The sequence below is a fragment of the Dipodomys ordii genome, unplaced genomic scaffold (genome assembly GCF_000151885.1).
Source record: "Dipodomys ordii isolate 6190 unplaced genomic scaffold, Dord_2.0 Scaffold112, whole genome shotgun sequence".
NCBI lineage: Eukaryota > Metazoa > Chordata > Mammalia > Rodentia > Heteromyidae > Dipodomys > Dipodomys ordii.
The window spans coordinates 644,287-662,123 of NW_012267328.1; the positions used below are offsets into that span (position 1 = coordinate 644,287).

A 17,837-nucleotide genomic window follows, 5' to 3' on the forward strand; every position below is an offset into this window, starting at 1 on the left:
GGGGGGCAGGACACTGAGCACTCTTTGGGAAGCTCCTTCGTTTTAATCTTGCAAGATCAAACAGAACGTTTTTCAACTAGATGTCAAAATTAAGCACTGCCAAACACTCCCTGGAAATTCCCTGTGGGTGGGGATGGGGCGACCCGCGGCATGGGACAGCTTCCGCTCCAGAGCCACTGTCCTACATGCCACTCAAGGGACGCTCGTTTCTAGGTTCCGGTGCCGCCGCCTGAACGCGCACATGCAGAACCTCTCATGGCCTACATCAGCCTCTGGGCGCCCCACGCTGGTGCACACGCTGTTTGAGAGAGGCCAGCAAAGTCACAGAGGCTGTGACTCTGCCTAAAAAGACCAGGCGATCTGCACAGAACAGGTGACTGCTGAATCTTAAAAGATACGCACCGAATGTTTAAAGAACATGGCTTCTGCCCGAGGACTCCAGAGCAGCTAGGGTGGGGGCAGAGCTGAGGGTGGGGGAGGACTGGGCTGAGTCCACCAGGCCTCTTAGGTCTTTGACAGGAAGCATAAATACAGAGATGAATTTGGTCCAAGCCATTGAGTAGCTTTCGAAGGATTTCAAAGAGGAAGGGGGAGGATAAGAGCTGCTATTTAGAACAGTAACTGACGAGGTTCTGGAGATGGGCAATTACAGGGCCACTGCTGCAGAGGCTGGCCAGAGATGAGGACGGCCTTGCAAGCTGCGAGAACAGTCAGCCTGGCCAGAATTCTGGACCGCATACCCCATGTCCTCCCAGACAATCAATCAGTCACCGAGACTTTGGGGGCACTCAGAACTTCCAGGACACTGTCAGGCTCAAGATCATCAGTGGAGGTAAGAGGCTGGGTTCCGGATTATCGGGGCAGCGCCACAGGTTGTGAGAGGTGCAGCAGCAGCAGCGATGTGCGCTTGAGCCCATGCACATGCATGCACACACACACATGTGTACATTCAATGTTCAGTGACAAAGTCAGCTTTAACTCAGGTCAGTCAAAACCAAGGAACAGTCGGCACTCACTACATTTCTCTATGACTGTATTTCTCAAAGCGAGCCCAAAACCAAGGAGCAGTCGGCACTCACTACATTTCTCTATGACTGTATTTCTCAAAGCGAGCCCAGTGAATATTGTATTTCACAACAAACACATTATCCCTACAGCAGAAGGTTTGAAGCCTCACTAGACCACTGCACTCTTCCCCACCTCCCATCGGTCTAGAAAGATCTTAATAAGTGGACTGCTTCTGTGGATAGTTGACAGGCCCCTCAAAAACATTTTTTTTTTGTAAAATTAAAAGAATCGTAATTCCAGCTACAGTCTTTAGATCATCTTTATAAGTGCGATGGGTCTGTTTTTCCAGACTAGCTAAAACTGAAGCAGTTTCCCCTGTTTGGAAATTTTGTAGTTGACTTTAATTTTGGCTATTGTTTGGAAAAGATGGGCTGTCTGTACACAGAGCCCCCCCATAAAACAGATGCTTATTCTGTATTAAGAATACCACTGTACATGTTGTTTTATACCGTGTGTATACATGTGGTGTTATTAATGCTGAACCATAAGATTCGGGGACTAAAATGTGACCCTGTTTTTTTAAAGCATTTTTTTGTTGAAGTCTGTGTTTGCATGCCACACGGTGGATGCAGATTTATTGGCTGAAGTCTGGTGTTTGCACACACAGTGGACTGCGGCTGTCTGAATGGCACAGAAGGTGCCACTAAGAGGCTGTGAGGGGAGCTCCAGGCGGCCCCTCTGCACGCTCTCCCCCATGGACCACGGGCCCCAGCACACCCTTCTCCTGGGCCCCACGCTCTGGCCAGGCTCGGAGGCAGACCCGGGGGACGTGCAGACTACCAGGCCACAGCGCTCACCCTCAGAGCCCACAGTGGAGGGGCGCAAGAACCACAGTAGACAGTAGTGTGGTGTGTGCGTCAGAAACACAGCCACACCCAGAGAGGGCTCTGGGCAGCCACAGGAGGCTAACTTCTGGGTGAGAGGGAGACAGGCTAGACTTCGGAGAACAGGTGACACGCTAGTAAGCCGAGGCTGCCAGGTCTGTGGCTCAAGCCTATACTTCAGCTACTCAGGAAGCAGAGATTAAGGGGCTGCATGCAGTTCAAGGCCAGCCAGGGAGAATGTCTCAGCCGACAGCTGGCCGTGGTGGCACGCACCTGCATCCCCAGCCACACAGGGAAAGCATGAAGTAGAAGGATCACAGTCGTGGCTTGAGTGACAGAGCACCTGCCTAGCAAGCGCAAGGTCTGGCTGCAAAATGAAGACCCCAGACTAAACCCAAGGCTGAGAGGGGGCCAGATGAGGGGAGGGCTGAGCCAGCCAGGGGAGGCCGCGAGGGAGGGGTCACTGGGGGTCAGGGGCAGTCCTATGGCCAGGGGAGGACGCGAGGGGTCACTGGTGGTGGATGAGGGGGGGTTAGTCAGGCAGGGGCTGGTGATGGGCCTGGTGCTGGGGAATGGGGGGAGGCCCTGGAGGACACGGGGGGTCACTGGGGGCTGAGGGGAGCTCGCTGGTGGCATGTGGTTCTTCAGGACCCACACCTCTGGCAGGTCCACGCCGGGTCATCTTCCCTGAGAAGCAGCACAGAAGGGCGCCTGTTTGGCCCCCATGCCTTGCTGGCCCCACCGCAGTACTCTGAGAAATGGCACTGACATTTCTTCCCTTGGCCGGCAGCACATAACCTAATAGTGTCCCCTGTCAGGAACAGTTCTCCTTGTCAGGAAGCTGTTATTGATGCTCAACCTTCACTTTCCCTTTCTTAACATCACCCCATTATGCCAATACTCCATCGTGCCATGCGAAGCGATCCCTTCCCTCCTGGCATTTACGTCTCCCGGTATTTATAGACTTATCAAGTGCCCATTTAGTTGTCACTTAGGCAAGCTATACATATTTAGCTTCTTTAATCTGGCTCCATAAGCCAGCCCTTCCATTCTCCTAAATCACCTGAGTTACTCTCTTCCAGATTTCTGTCAATTTGTTTCCAGTCTCTCTAATGCAGGGGCCGAGGGAAGGAACGGGGTGGGCGGGGGAGCAGGGGCTCGCTCGGTGGGCACCATTTCCGTTATCAGCTCTTGGTCTCGCTACACATACACAGGCAGTGCATGCCTGGCACTGTGCCAGGGGCCTTTTCTCCTGCTGCCCACAATTTCCTTCCTTCCTTCCTTCCTTGTGCCAACACTGGGACTTGAACTCAGGTTCTGGTGCTGTCCCTTAGCAATTTTTGCACAAGGCTAGTGCTCGACCACTTGAGCCACCATTTATTTCACTTATGTTTTTTTTTTTTTTTTCCAGTCGTGGGGCTTGAACTCTGGACTTAGGCGCTGTCCCTGTGCTCTTCAGCTCAAGGCTAGCGCTCTACCACTTGAGCCACAACGTCACTTCCAGTTTTCTGATGGTTTATTGGAGATAAGAGTGTCATGGACTTTCCTGCGTGGGCTGGCTTTGAACCGTGATCCTCAGATCTCAGCCTCCCGAGTAGCTAGGATTGCAGGCGTGAGCCACCGGCACCCGGCTCCACTTATGCTTTTTGATGGTTAATTGGAGATGAGTTTCATGGACTTTCCTGCCAAGGCTGGCTTTGAACCAAGATCCTCAGATCACAGGCTCCTGAGCAGCTGGGATGGCAGGTGTGAGTCTTGTTTATGCTTATTCACCGCTCAAGGCAAGAATGACCTCCTCCTGTGTGTCAAGGACCAGGGCCCAGAGCTGAGTCCTGAGCTCCTGTGTCCTATGTCTTCGTGCCCACCCATCAAGCTGTGTGGGAGAGACCATCCTGACGCCTTTATCCTTAACTGATGCTGTGAGCTCTCTGGATGGTGTGGGTGTCCATCTCGAAGGAGATGCATGTTACCGCATCAGCAGCACTGTGGCTGGGGCTGGCCTGTGGCCTCAGAGATTTCTCTTCTGGCCTCCTATTTTGCACGACTGTCCCTTGTGGCAGTTCACTGCACGGGTGGGCTTGTACTGCAGTGTGTTTCAGCGCACAGAGGTGAGGGGCGTCCACGTGGGGCGAGGAGGTCTACGATGGCAACTCTGAGGAGTCTGAGCTTGAGAACGCGGGAGAGCGTGCTCAGTGAACTGAAGGCAGGCCCCGACCCCGTGGGGGTGGCATGCATCGCAGAGGTGAGGAAAAAGCCAGAAGTGGCGCTATGGCTCATGTGGTAGAGTGCTAGCCTTGAGCAAAGGAAGCTCAGGGACAGGGCCCAGGCCCTGAGTTCAAGCCCCAGGACTGGCAAAAAGAAAAAAAAAAAAGGGTAGAGTTAAAAATCAAGAGCAGCATTACTTCAGGAAAATTCAGAGGATTTCTTTCTACCTTGATCCTCAAACAGGGATCAGCAGCAGATACTTCCCCCTGAAAAGAACTTCCTTGGAGTTGAGACAGAACTGAAAATCAAGGCTGGGCTCGGCTCGCCAGGAGCCCACTCCTACTTACTGGGGTCACACAGTTTAAAACTAGCAGTAGCCGTAGCATGAATAAATCACCCTCTTGTTACTCTGTGCCGCTCTTTCAAGAAACTCAAGGGCTTCCCATGCCATTCACGGTGCCACTCGGAGAAATGAAGGCAGGAGACAGCTTGCCATCTACCCTGCTGTATCCCCGGCCACAACTACGGGGATGAGAAGAGCTAGGGAAGAAACGGCAGGGGCGGTGCAGGGAAGTCCTGGTGCAAGACCTAGACAAGAGCCTTACTGCAGATTGCTAGATCTAGATCTATTGACATCTATAGACAGAAAAAAATAGATGTGTGTATACATGTCCAGATGTATTATTAGTCTGCTTACACAAAGGCAAGCTACAGAGAAAGAAAGGAGGATCATTTAGGTTTTGTTTTGGAGTTTTGGATTTGTTTTGGATGGTAGCCGGGCGCTGGTGGCTCATGTCTGTCATCCCAGCTACTCAGGAGGCTGAGATCTGAGGATCACGGTTCAAAGCCAGCCTGGGCAGGAAAGTCTATGAGACTCTGATCACCAATTTGACCAGCAGAAAACAGGAAGTGGCGCTATGGCTCAAGTGGTAGAGTGTTGGCCTTGAGCTGAAGAGCTGAGGGACAGCGCCCAGGCCCAGAGTTCACGCCCCATGACTGACAAAAACAAACAAACAAACAAACAAACAAAGACTGGCTAATGGCAGATGGCGTCATTTCACACCCAGAAAGCTCCTTTCATAGCAACCCCTTGGAAAACAGCCTCATTCCTCCAGAGACCTGAGGAACTCCCACAAATCTCTATCTCCTGAAGGGTTCCGAAGCATCTTCCAATATTGCCAACCTTGGGACGACACTTCCAATGCCACAAATCTTCGTGGGGCACAATTAAAATCACAGCCAAACCACAGCACCAGGCATGACTATTACTGGCTGTGCAAGTGGGCTGGTGCTCACCTCTGAGTCTGTTGACGCACCTGTACACTCAAGTGGAAAAATCCATGTTGACGACACCTCGAGTCAACATGAGTTGAGGCATGAGCCCATGGGAAGGGCTGGCGGTGTCCTTCACTCCCGCCACGCCCAGGTGGTAGCGGAGATATATAGAAGGAGTAACTGAGTAAAAGTCAATTTGGGGCAATAATCAAATCCGACTACTGAGTGGGATTCTGAGAATGCTTATCATAGAAAGAGCACTAAGGAAGGCAAAGCACACGCACAGGGCTGCGTCAGACCTCCACAGTTCGGCGCAAGTCATGAGATTCGATATCAAATCATCTTGAGAAAGTCAGAACTTAGGCTCTTGAGATAGTACACTTTTACATATTTAGGCAGGGTGGTCTGCAAGAGGGTGGCGTAGGAGGATGAGGAAGCATCTCTAATATTCTCTAGGCCTAGTGGCAAGCCCCTTTGTGACAAGCTGGCGAGTCCTGGCTGGCTCAGGTTGAGGCAGGCAGGCGACCTTCAGATGTCATAGAAACACTTGTGTCAAATAAAGCTCCAAGTAACTTCTACCCTCTGTGCTACAGCAGTATAAAAACAGCTGTCTTTTGCAGTGTTTTCATTTTTCAGACTTCTTAAAACATCAAAACTTAAAAACCACCAAGCCAACAGAAAAAAAAAAAACCAAAAGAACAAAAGAGTATTTCTTTTCTTTTTTTTTTTTTTTTTAATTGGTCGTGGGGCTTGAACTCTGGGCCTGGGCGCTGTCCTTCAGCTCTTCAGCTCAAGGCGAGCGCTTGCTCTACCACTTGAGCTACAGCGCCACTTCTGGTTTTCTGGTGGTTTATTGGAGATAGGAGTCTCAGGGTCTCTCCTGCCTGGGCTGGCTTTGAACCGCGATCCTCAGATCTCAGCCTCCTAGGATTACAGGCGTGAGCCACCAGCTCCTGGCTAAGAGTATTTCTTTTGAACACTGTTAAAAACATTCCCAGAACTGACGATGGCATTTTATCTATGAAAGTTTCTGTAGTATCCCACCCCTCTCCCCCGCTCCTTCCTTTTCTTTCTTTCTTTTTTTTTTTTTGCAGAAGTTAATACATTTACTGACTTTTTCAAGTCTTAATTTACAAATATAGCCAAATATGCCAGTAACTATTAATGGAGAAGCTAAGAAGCACATTGCTTGTCATTTGTCCATTCTGAGTAAAAGACTCCCAGAAAGCCTGCTGATTGCTACTGGGCTTTGTGGAGAACCATGCTTTTTTTTTTTTTTTTTAAATCCCCATGAAGTGTTCTTTATCTACTTACACTAGTGTAAAAGAAAAGATATGGCACTGTTCATTTTTTCAACTCCTGGGCTATTTGGAGAACATTTGTAGTAGACCAATAGCAAAACTGACTGCGCTAAACTGCAGATAAAGGTATGATGACAGATTGCAGTCGCTTTAATTCATAAAGAAAACATTTGGGGCTCCCGGGAATGCCAAGACAAGCCACTGTCACCCACTGACTTCATGCTAAGACACAAACTACAGAATATTTTTCAGTTAATGACAAAGGCTAATGAATATGTGACTTATTACAAACTCTTACTTATCAAGAGGTTTTTTTGGTTCCTTGGAAAGCATTACAGTCTCCCTGTTTTCTAAACACACAAATAGAATTGTGAAATGATGTCATTCTGTTTCATTTAATTACCTCTGAAACGCTTTCTATTTAATATTCATTACTCAAAAGCTAATTTAAAAGAGAAAGAGATTCGACTTATTCAAAAAGATGTACTGTCATTCACAGCAATAGTTATCTAATATACAGAAGTTAATAAAGCAGATTAATCTACAAGTCCCTTTAAGCCATTCTTGAGTTTTGAACAACTGCCTCTTTGGCCTTTCACCTTCATGCTGTGCACCAGTAGCAGGTGCCAGCTGTACAGAAATTATAGCTACTGCATTTGGACGCAGAATCTTTTCTTACTTTGCTTCTGACCAGCAGCTGACCCTGTAGGAGTGATTGTTTCTGGTGCCGGCCTAAAGGCTACACAAACCAGGAGCAGATAAACAAAGGCTGCAGACACCAGCTGCCTTGCCTAGGGGGATCATCCCAGGCTGACACCTCTACTTCTCCAGCATCCCAAATTGCTCCTTGTTTGTTTCCACACAAGCATTTCATCCTGGTTGTTTTCCGGGAGGGCAGGAGAGGAGCCCTTCCGCCCCAAGTCACAACAAAACCCCTCCTTTCCCTGGAACTTGACTTTTGAGTATTCTATGTCAAACTGTGCCATTATGATGCTAATCTAGGCCTGATTTAGCAACTTTAATAAGAGGCTAAACCCTCTTGTAATTAGATAATAAAATTTTATTATGTATTTTAATATTAAAAGTCTTAAAATCAAACTCTTCAAATCATATACTGGTACAAAAACCAAGGCAAAAATGGGAACTAAGGACAGGCTGTGGCTAATTTCTCACCCTCAGAAATGTAAACACGGATTCCTCCGCCGGCGGCAGCCAGAGCTGGCCCCTCCAAATCCTGTGCAGGAGAACCTGCTCAAGGGTAAAGCACACTCTACCATTTCCAGCAACAGCAGGAGATGGCTCTGACAGTTATTTCCAGGATACAAATTACACAAGTATAAAAACAATCCCCATAATGATTAAATGCAGTTATGTACATAGGAGAATACCAGTGCAAATGGTAACATATTTAAATGGTTTTCCTTCATTAAAAAAATTATATATGATATTAAACCATCAATCACTGCTGAGGCACAGGAGTTTAAATGTATTGTCACTGGCTGAAATAAATGACTTGGAGACTGGATTCTGGCTCACTCAATATGGTGTCTTTGCTGTTGCTTAGTCACCCAACTCTCTGCTGGTTTGGGCTACATCTGGTGGATTCCATCCCTTTCAATTAATAAGGCAAGTGATGCTATCAATGGATTACATCCTTAAACTGTGCTTAGAGGTAGAAAACCACACGTCCTGGTAGGATGGGAGGGAGGGCGCTTTCATTCTGTTAACCGTTTGGAACAGTGTTCACAGCACTTCTTTATTCTATAGTCTATAATGATCTAACTATAGCAATTCCATTTGGGTCATTATGTAGTGGTTGATAAATATGTCTGATAGCTACAGTTACTGCCTGCAGGTTGTACTTATGCAGATGTTCACGGACCATGGCAAGGTGTCAGTCTCTGCCAGGGGTTTGGACAAACACCAAGATGTAGGGGATCTTGGGAAAAAAACAAGGCACCCTAACAGTGTATTATGATCGTCATAACACTAATTTGACGACTGTAAGTCAAGAAGATGATTCTGTTTTAATTTCTTTTGTTATAGTTGAACCAGTCATCCAGAAAATATAACTATAACAAAAATTAAATCAAAGTGGCAAAAATGTGGTTAATAACAAATGACTTAGACTTGCATAAATCCTTCTAAAAATGAACAAGTAATTTCATAATGTCACAGAATGCCATATTAATAAAATTAAAGAGTTTTCCTATTTTAAAAATTAAGAACATTAAATTTCTAACTAAACTAGTACTTGAGGGTAGCAATCACAAGTTTTTCATTTTTAAGAGGCTTATTTCCCATTAGGAATTTTTTTTTTTTTGGGTCCGGTCGTGGGGCCCGAACTCTGGGCCTGGGTGCTGTCCCTCAGCTCTTCAGCTCAAGGCTAGTGCTCTACCACTTGAGCCACAGCACCACTTCTGGCTTTTTTCTTTTTGCTTGTGTGGTGCTGAGGAATTGAACCCAGGGCCTTAAGCATGCAAGGCAAGCACTCTACCACTGAGCCAACTTCCCAGCCCTTCCCTTTAGGAATTTTATGCCTAGTTGTTACCCAGATATTTTGTTTCAGCCTTGCTTCTCCTGGATATTCTGATTTCATCCTTAGTAACTAGATTGTGCCTATCTTCACACACACACACACACACACACACACACACACACTCACACACACACATACACACACACACACAGTGCATGCACACAAATGTGCTTGTACACACGACCATATAGTCATAATATACATATGCACATATGCACACATATAAACCCAAACTGAAGTTATTCAAACCTAGTTATCTAAAATATCTAAAAATAACAAAATGTGGAAAGGTGAAGACTTGAGCTTCACTGTAACCCTCCAGTATGCGCAGACACATAAGAAGACACACAAGAAAAATAACATTAAAAAATAAAATAATGACATTCCTCTCAAATAACAAACAAAAGAGTATGCTTCAAAGCCACTGAACTATCAGACAGAGGTGGCTGGACCGCAGCAGGCTACCTGGAGGCTGGGCCAGACACCCCAGGACCACGCACGGAGAGGTCTCAGTTCTGAATTTCCTTAGGGTTGCATAATACAGAGCAGAAAGTTGACAGCCATATGTGATGGACTGCCAACTGTGTTCTGTTTTGGCTTGAATTTTCAGCTGGTGGACAACATTTAAAAATCTGGATTTTTGGCTTCTCTTTAGGGTAGACATTTCAATACCTCTGGCAAGCGGACTTCTGATATTCTTGTAGGACACATTCAGCCGGAGCTGTGTCAGGGTTTCCTTCCAGTGTTCCTCATTCTGCCCAGCCTGAGGCCATCTTAGCTTGTGGTACCTGGTAGGGACTAGACAAGGTGTGATCGTGGGTCGGACTTAGACTTCTGGCATGGCTGTTAATAGGCCGGATCATGCATGCCAGGAAAGGGCTGTCTTTAGAAGGGGGGCGTGGTGAACACTGGCATTCTACACTGACTAGTCAGTGCTGGAAGGACCAAGCACAGAGCGGTGCTGGGTGTGAGGTCAGAGGTCAACCTTGGGCTTTTCTACCATCATGTCCAGCTGCCATGCTGATGCTGGCCTAGAGAAATCAGGTTACAGGAGACCTCGGCAGCTGCCTCAGAGGCACTGAGGAGCATCGCGATCCGCCGTCCCACTGGCTCTCATCCTCTCAAGGGTGCACACCCACCTACGCTTTACAACCTCCACGCCTGGTCACAGCGTCAGGCAACTTCCCTTCCAGGGATAGAGGACATTGTTCTAATTTACTCCATCTTAAGGTGACTGGGGAGGGCTGACGGATGCTTGACTTGCCTTACTTTAAGCGCTTAAAACATGTACAGGTCCTTGGATTAAAAGCCACTGAGCACAATGAGAAAAGCAGATCGCTTTTTGTGGTTAAGTAAGTGAACTGTCGTATCAAACAGACTTTGGGGGCTGGGAAGGTGGCTCAGTGGTAGAGCGCTTGCCTTGCATGCATGAGGCCCTGGGTTCGATTCCTCAGCACCACATAAGCAAAAAGAAAAAAAGCCGGAAGTGGCGCTGTGGCTCAAGTGGTAGAGTGCTAGCCTTGAGCTGAAGAGCTGAGGGACAGCGCCCAGGCCCAGAGTTCAGGCCCCACGACTGGACCCCAAAAAAACAAAACAAACAAACAAACTTGCTTGGAAAGTTACCTAATTTTTTTCTGCCTCAGTTTCTGTCTAGTTATATTATACCTTCACAGACCTATTGCGTATCTGGTAACACAAAGCGACAAGCTGAAGGTTGTGCAGGCACACAAGTACCTAACCTGCCAGCCCCATTCTTTCCTAGAAATCCGGCACAACTGCTGGCACAGACGGCTGGGAAGGGGGCCGCGGCCAACGCGGGACCTGTGAGGCACACCTCCGTCAAGAGTGTGAGCTTCACTTTTGTTGCTGGCTTCCATCAGTTCTCTATCAAGTCACGAATATTTTTTCATCTTGGTTTTGATATAAAGCTACTGTCTTATGTTTAGCAATAAAGTTGTAAATCAACCAGATTTGAGTGAGCTGATCACATGGAGGGTGAGTGTTTATGTAAGGGCCACTAAAAATGATCTGATCAACATTAGAAAGTCTGGGTAATTACTTGTTAGGAGGATGTGATGATATTTTGCCACATCTGTGAGAATCTTGCTAAAAGTTCTATAGGCCGAAGTTTTCAACTCAGTTACAAATGCAACTGCATTTTCTCCTACTTAGTGTTATGGAATGGAAGATGTATAGTGTGTCAAAATGTTGAGCGATATCATTTCAGGATCAACACAGAAATGAAAAAAGTGCAGATGACTTCCCTTTTGCTGCAATTCACTCTGGGAGGCATGTCATGAAGAGCACTATACAAAAGCAATTTTCATTGATTGACTGACTGACTGAGGAAAAAGGGTAAATGCTCTTTTTAGCTTACATCCCCACTGAAGCAGGATTCTTACAGCTTCTGACAGCTAGTCACAACCTGTAGTTAAATTCCATGTTACCAAACAACAACAAAGATGAAATAACAATGAAATAAAAAAAGAAGAGAGGGAGAAATAAAACCACAACTAGAACTTTTCTGGGACTTTAGCACTTTTGAGCAAAAAGATAGATAAGGATAAGATAAATTCAAACCTGACCTCTCTGATCCTTCTATGTCACATGTATAGATATGAAAGTAAAACTGCTACAAATACTTGTTAATAAGCTAACTGCGTAGGAGAACACTTAATGCTTCTGTGGGAGGTGTGTTCTTTCTAGGGCAACTGCTTTCCTTTGATGTTCTCGGCTGGAGAAGCATTCAGTGTCCCGTGTCCTGTCCTTCTCATTTCAAAAAGAATCAGTCTGTCAAGTGCCCCTTCTAACCCAGCACACCTTCCACTCTGCGACATAACCAAGTGAACGCTTCTCTATGGTTATAGTAGCAAATACTCACCATCAATGATGGAACCAAGACATTCACTCACAAAAGGTAACTTCCTAATTACTGTATTAGACCAGTGTCTCATCTATTAATCAGGAGTAATTAGTAATACTAACACTGCTATCATTGATTTGTTTATAACATTTTTAGTTTATTCTTTTTTTTGGGGTCTGGTCATGGGGCCTGAACTCTGGGCCTGGGCGCTGTCCCTCAGCTCTTCAGCTCAAGGCTGGCGCTCTACCACTTGAGCCACAGCGCCACTTCTGGCTTTTTTTCTTTTTGCTTATGTGGTGCTGGGGAATGAACCCAGGGCCTCATGCATGCAAGGCAAGCGCTCTACCACTGAGCCACCTTCCCAACCCTAGTTTATTCTCTTAATGACATTAAAACACTTTAGGAATCCTTCCTCCAATTTATGCAAACTGAGTTTTTCTCAACTGTTAAGTTTAAGCAGTAAAGGCTAGGCAACACCTTTCACTTCAACCAGACTCAAAGGAACTAAAGGTGGATGTTTACAAAGTTACATTTGTATGTAAAGCATGGAAGATGGCCAACTTGAAGAATGTATATATATATATATATATATATATATATATATATATATATTTTTTTTTTTTTTTTTTTGGGTCCAGTCGTGGGGCCTGAACTCTGGGCCTGGGCGCTGTCCCTCAGCTCTTCAGCTCAAGGCTAGTGCTCTACCACTGAGCCACCTTCCCAGCCCTGAAGAGTATATTTTTTAAGACAATGTTTCAAGTTGTATAGTGGGTAGTAATAAATACTTCCAAGTTGACTCCAGGCACTCAAAATTTCATTCCCAGGTTGCTGCATACAAACAGAAAAGCCTGAAAGGAGGCTGCCTACTTAAATCCATGCATCCTCTACTATGGAATGAGAGGAGGTAACTTCTGCAGTTGAGAGCTGACTCTCTTCATGCAATTAAGCTTTCAGCAAAATAGGCCCAGGCTGGAGGAAAAGAGTTCAAACTAGTAAATAATTGCAGCATCATTGCATCAGTTTAGCTTAAAGAGCTGACAGGCCCTCTCTAAACTCCAAGCACAATTAGTCATTAGGGTCTACTTTTCCATCACTGCTGAGCGATTTGTAACCCATTCCTCTTAACAGGGTTAGGCAATACTCAACGGACACAGATGCCCTGAAAACCAAAACCGCACGGTTAGAAGCAGCCACCTTGTTTACTACCTTCCGTGATAGGCAAATCATCTACAAAAAACAGTGTTTAATGGGCAATCAATGAATAACCAATGAGTCACTTTTCATCTGAGGGTGAAAATGAGAATAATCTAATACAAGGCCCCTCTGGTGAGGGGGACCTGAGGTTCTGCTGCTCTTCAGGGCTGATTTATAAGGTCTTAGAAAGCTGATGTACACAGACCATCAGGGGGACCCATCCCCGCTCATAATAACCCCCAACAGGCCCACTCCCTCTTTTCCAAGTCTATCCCCTCAGGCTATTAGTTCTGTCCGGCTAATTCTTCCCACCGCTCCTGCCGGCTGCTTTTACCCTGACCATCCGTTCAGCCCAGCCGACTCAGAAGTAATTTTATACGCAGCAGAGAGCGGGTGGAATTGATTTTTCACTCAGCACTCAGTTCCCATCTGAATAATTATCAATTTTAGAGCCTCATAAAGGGAAGAGTCAAAATTTCAAATCAATTCAAAAGAGCTTTTGAGACGACAGACCCTGTGCATAAGAACAGAGGTCAACGTGGTCGGTGACCTGAGGAGATGATGTCAGGTATTACCATGCCCAATAGCTGACATCAGAGACGATAGAAACCCGGGCCGATGCAAATCCTATGTATGCTGACTACCAGGGGCCAGTCATCAATATTTAAAATGTATCTGAAAGCCTACAATCCAAATAAATAGAATGCATTCCGTTGTTAATAAAGATTTATCACATCTCAGTCATATACAATAAAGTGAAAGATTACCACCTCTTATTAACACAGAGAGATTATTTAAGCCAGCAAATGCAAGGTGGTCCTGAGTAAAGACACACTTGATGCTCTCGTGCACCACCATTTTCTGTGCTCACAGATGATCAATTTTGGGTAAAACTTTCTGCTACAGATTATGGGACAACGCAGCGATTACCGCTCCATGTTGGGTGAGTGACTTGGCTTTAGACTTGTCTCTTGCTATGGCGGGGAGGGCTGGGTCTGATTTCTGGAAAATCCATGAATATTGATTTTCTTTCGTCTGGCACAGTGCTCATGTGTTTGGTGCTGACGTAGAGCATGTATTTACTAGAGGAAATAAATAACCATGGATTTGCCAGATTCCCAGGAAATCCTCTCCCCTTGCTGCACCACCCACCTGTTGTAACCGTTCAGGGTCAGACCAATCAGTTGCAGACCTACAGCCCCTTGGTCATTACTCAAAACATGAATACACCCCTACCCAATCCATACACAGAAAATAACTGCTAAGCTGAACATTCACCACAAATAGTTTACATAAGCTCTTTTAAGTATTAATTTTCATTAAAGTTTAAATATTTAAATTGGATTTAATTATCATGGCTGTCTCATTCTATTTTCATCATTGTCTTTAATCTGGGCGATATTTTTTGATGATTACAGCTGACTTAAATGCTAACTACTGACAAGGTAGCAAGAAACTAAGTATTTACATTTGTAAATCATAGATTAGTATGGACACAATTTGGCAAAAGGAAACAACTCAGCAGGGTGCTGGTGGCTCAGGCCTGTAATCCTAGCTACTCAAGAGGCTGAGATCTGAGGATTGTGGTTAAAGGCCAGCCAGGCAGGAAAATCCATGAGACTTATCTCCAATTAACTGCCAGAAAACTGGAAGTGGAGGAATGGCTCCAACTGGCAGAGATCTAGCCTTGAGCAAGAGAGTCAGGGATAGCATCCAGACCCCACGACTGACAAAAAAAGACAAAAAGAAAAACATAGGAAGATATTATTTTTCCAATTTAGTGGATACAGAATTATCAGTAGTGTACCCACTAAAAAGGCATGTATGTTCTGGGCTTGTACATTCTGTGCTTTGGTGTACAGGGTCTTATGCTTGCTAGGTAGGTTCTCTGCCACTTGAGCCACATCCCCAGCACTTTTTGCTTTAGCTTATTTTCTAGGTAGGGTCTTGTGTTTTACCTGGGATCTGGCCTCAGACTGGCATCCTCACGGTGCTTACCTCCTGTGTGGCTGGGTTTACAAGTGTGGGCGTGCTTTGGGGATATGGTCTTATCACATCCCCCCCCCTCCCGCCCCCCCTCGGCTGGCTTCCAGCAGCTCCAACCTTCGGTTCCCCCTCACATCTACTTTTTGAGTAGCTGGGATTATAGACTATATCCTGTATATTCATTTTAAAATGCACATTGTGAACTGTGATTTGCAATTTAAAGTTTGTAATTTAAAACTTAGACTGAACTCAAGTTAGCCAATTAGATAGTACAGTTGAAAAGAAAAGCATGTGGGTTGTTAATTACATGCTCTTGGGAAATATTACCTAACTTGCCTGAAGAGTGATTCCTAATGTGAACTTGGGAAGAACACTAACTATGCTGTGCTGGTTCCTAGCAAGTGGCCGCAGACAGCAGATTGAAGATGGATTTTTCAGAGGCTCCAGGTAAGAAGTCAGGGTGACTATTTCTAGCTCCAGTGTGCCTACCTTTTCTCTGGCCTCTGTGGGTTCGGGTTTGCCAGGGTGAGCTGAGTGACACGCAGGTACTGAGGCCGGGGCCCTGGGACCAGTGTACATCAGCTTTCAGGGAAAGAACTCCTAGAGAGCAACTGCTAAAGAGCCTTGGCAGCAAATAGAAGGGAAGTGTAGGGAGCAGGCTGGCTTCTGGGAAATATGTGAAAGCTAGATTACCTGCTGAAGAACATCTGGGTTTTGCTGCATAAAGTGTAATAGTCTCTGACCAGCTTGAACAGCCTCTCGGCATCGAAGTGTCTTCTTGCCTTCTTTGGCAATGTGCTTGAAGAGGTAAGTGACGATGTAGTCTAAACTGGTACAGCAGCTGGAGGAGACAACTGTATCTGTATGAATAGTAAATAAGGGTTCATTTGCATTGTTGAGGTGTTTGCTGCATTCCATTATAAAGTTTGTTTAAAAAACCTGATTTTCAGTCATTAACGTCAAACTCTAAGTTCCTTGGAAATAAATTCTTGTTTTTCTAAACCTGGTGTGCACCTAGGCCCTAGCACAGAGGAGACACATAAGAAAATGATATCCTGGTCTGCATTGGACGGAGGTCTCCATTTGGGTCTTGCACACGTCTGCTCAGTTCAAGCAAAGTTTATGAACTATCTACTTAGTGTAAAGTTCTCTACCTCAGGTGCCCTGGGTGTAATCTTCATCCTGATGTCAAAGAACTCAGTTTAATGCAGAAGTCACTGTGTCAAAATGAGCAACATATGACGTGTATGGCTTTGAGGGCGAACTCATGTTGGTTTGGGGTCAAGGAGAGTATAGTGAAGGAGCCCTGGAGTTGGGCTTGGAAAGAATATTCCAGTTAGATCTGAGGAAGGTCATTTTCAGGCAGAGATGAACAGGAGGCAGTACAGTGTAAAGGGGGAAACGGATTTTAGAGCCACACATCCTTTTCAATGATTTGCTGTGCTATTACTCTGAAAAAGGCATTTTATTTCTCTTACCATTTGTAAAATACTTTGCAGACGGCAATGAGAAGAAAATAAGGTTATCAGTAGTAAAAGTGGCTGGTATTATTGACAGCTTACTATGTGTTATCACAGTGTTAAAAGTTTTACATATGGGAACACTAAGACTCAGATTAAGTGAAATGTCCAGTGACACATCACTAGAATACTGTGGTGGCCAGCATATGAAAATAAAGGAGTTGAGACTGTAGATCTGTATCCTTAATCTCTAAAGTAAAACCAGGTGTTAAGCGAAAAGTATAAGCAAACATTCAAGTGTCTTCTTCAAACCCCTGGGCACTCCAGAGCTGGCTGACCCAGGGAAGCAGACGGACTCAGCAGAATGCCTGGCTTGAGGAGGGAGAGAATGTATAGGGGTCATGAGGGAAGGCTAACCCAGCACACTGGGGTCTTCCTTGATGTTGACGTTTAGCTGGTATTATTGAAGGTTTTCTGAGTTTGTAATTGGTGTGATAGTACCCCCCAGATTAACTTCTCATTCACATCTAACTACTATTGTGTAGGACATGAATTATTTTCATTTTGTAATATGTAAAAGCTAAGGTTAGGATATAGCTTATGTCTAGCATGCACAAGTCCTGGGTCTGATCTACAGCACTGAAAAGGGGAGAAGAAAATGAAAACTCCCTGATTACATGGTTTATTCAAACTCCGTAATTTCAACTCATAGCATAGATGGTGCCCATGATTTTTGGCTAATGATGGCATACAAACACAAGTTTTTTATTGGTAAGAAAAATGATTAAAAATGATAAGTATAATAGCTCCAGAAGAGAAGTGTGTTATAGATTTCATACTCTCAGACTGGTAAAAATAATTTACCAAGAGGAGTGGAGAAGCAAAGGCTTATTAGCATGCTGCTCAGAGAAGTAAAGGGCATCTAAGCAATACAAGAGTATCTCTGCTGCCATTGTGCAAGCGTATGTGGTTGGGGAAAGGCTTTTAGCGAGCTTCCTAGGATTCTGATTGGCTGCTTCCTTTTCCTCGGCCATGCTGATTGGTGGTTGCTTCCTCAGCACATAGTTTGGATTTTGTGGGTGTGTTTCTAACACGCTGCCTTCACTCCCTCACCCCTCTTGG

The 17,837-nt window shown here is 45.4% G+C and overlaps 1 protein-coding gene across 1 annotated transcript in view; it reads right to left on the reverse strand.

The window, feature by feature from the left end:
* Positions 1–17,837, reverse strand: part of LOC105994963 (ran-binding protein 17) — a 101,126-nt gene that overhangs the window by 8,988 nt on the left and 74,301 nt on the right. Inside the window, exon 12 of the mRNA XM_013028632.1 lies at positions 15,949–16,115. Within this exon, the coding sequence (XP_012884086.1) occupies positions 15,949–16,115 (167 nt within the window). The remainder of the gene's footprint in view (positions 1–15,948; positions 16,116–17,837) is intronic.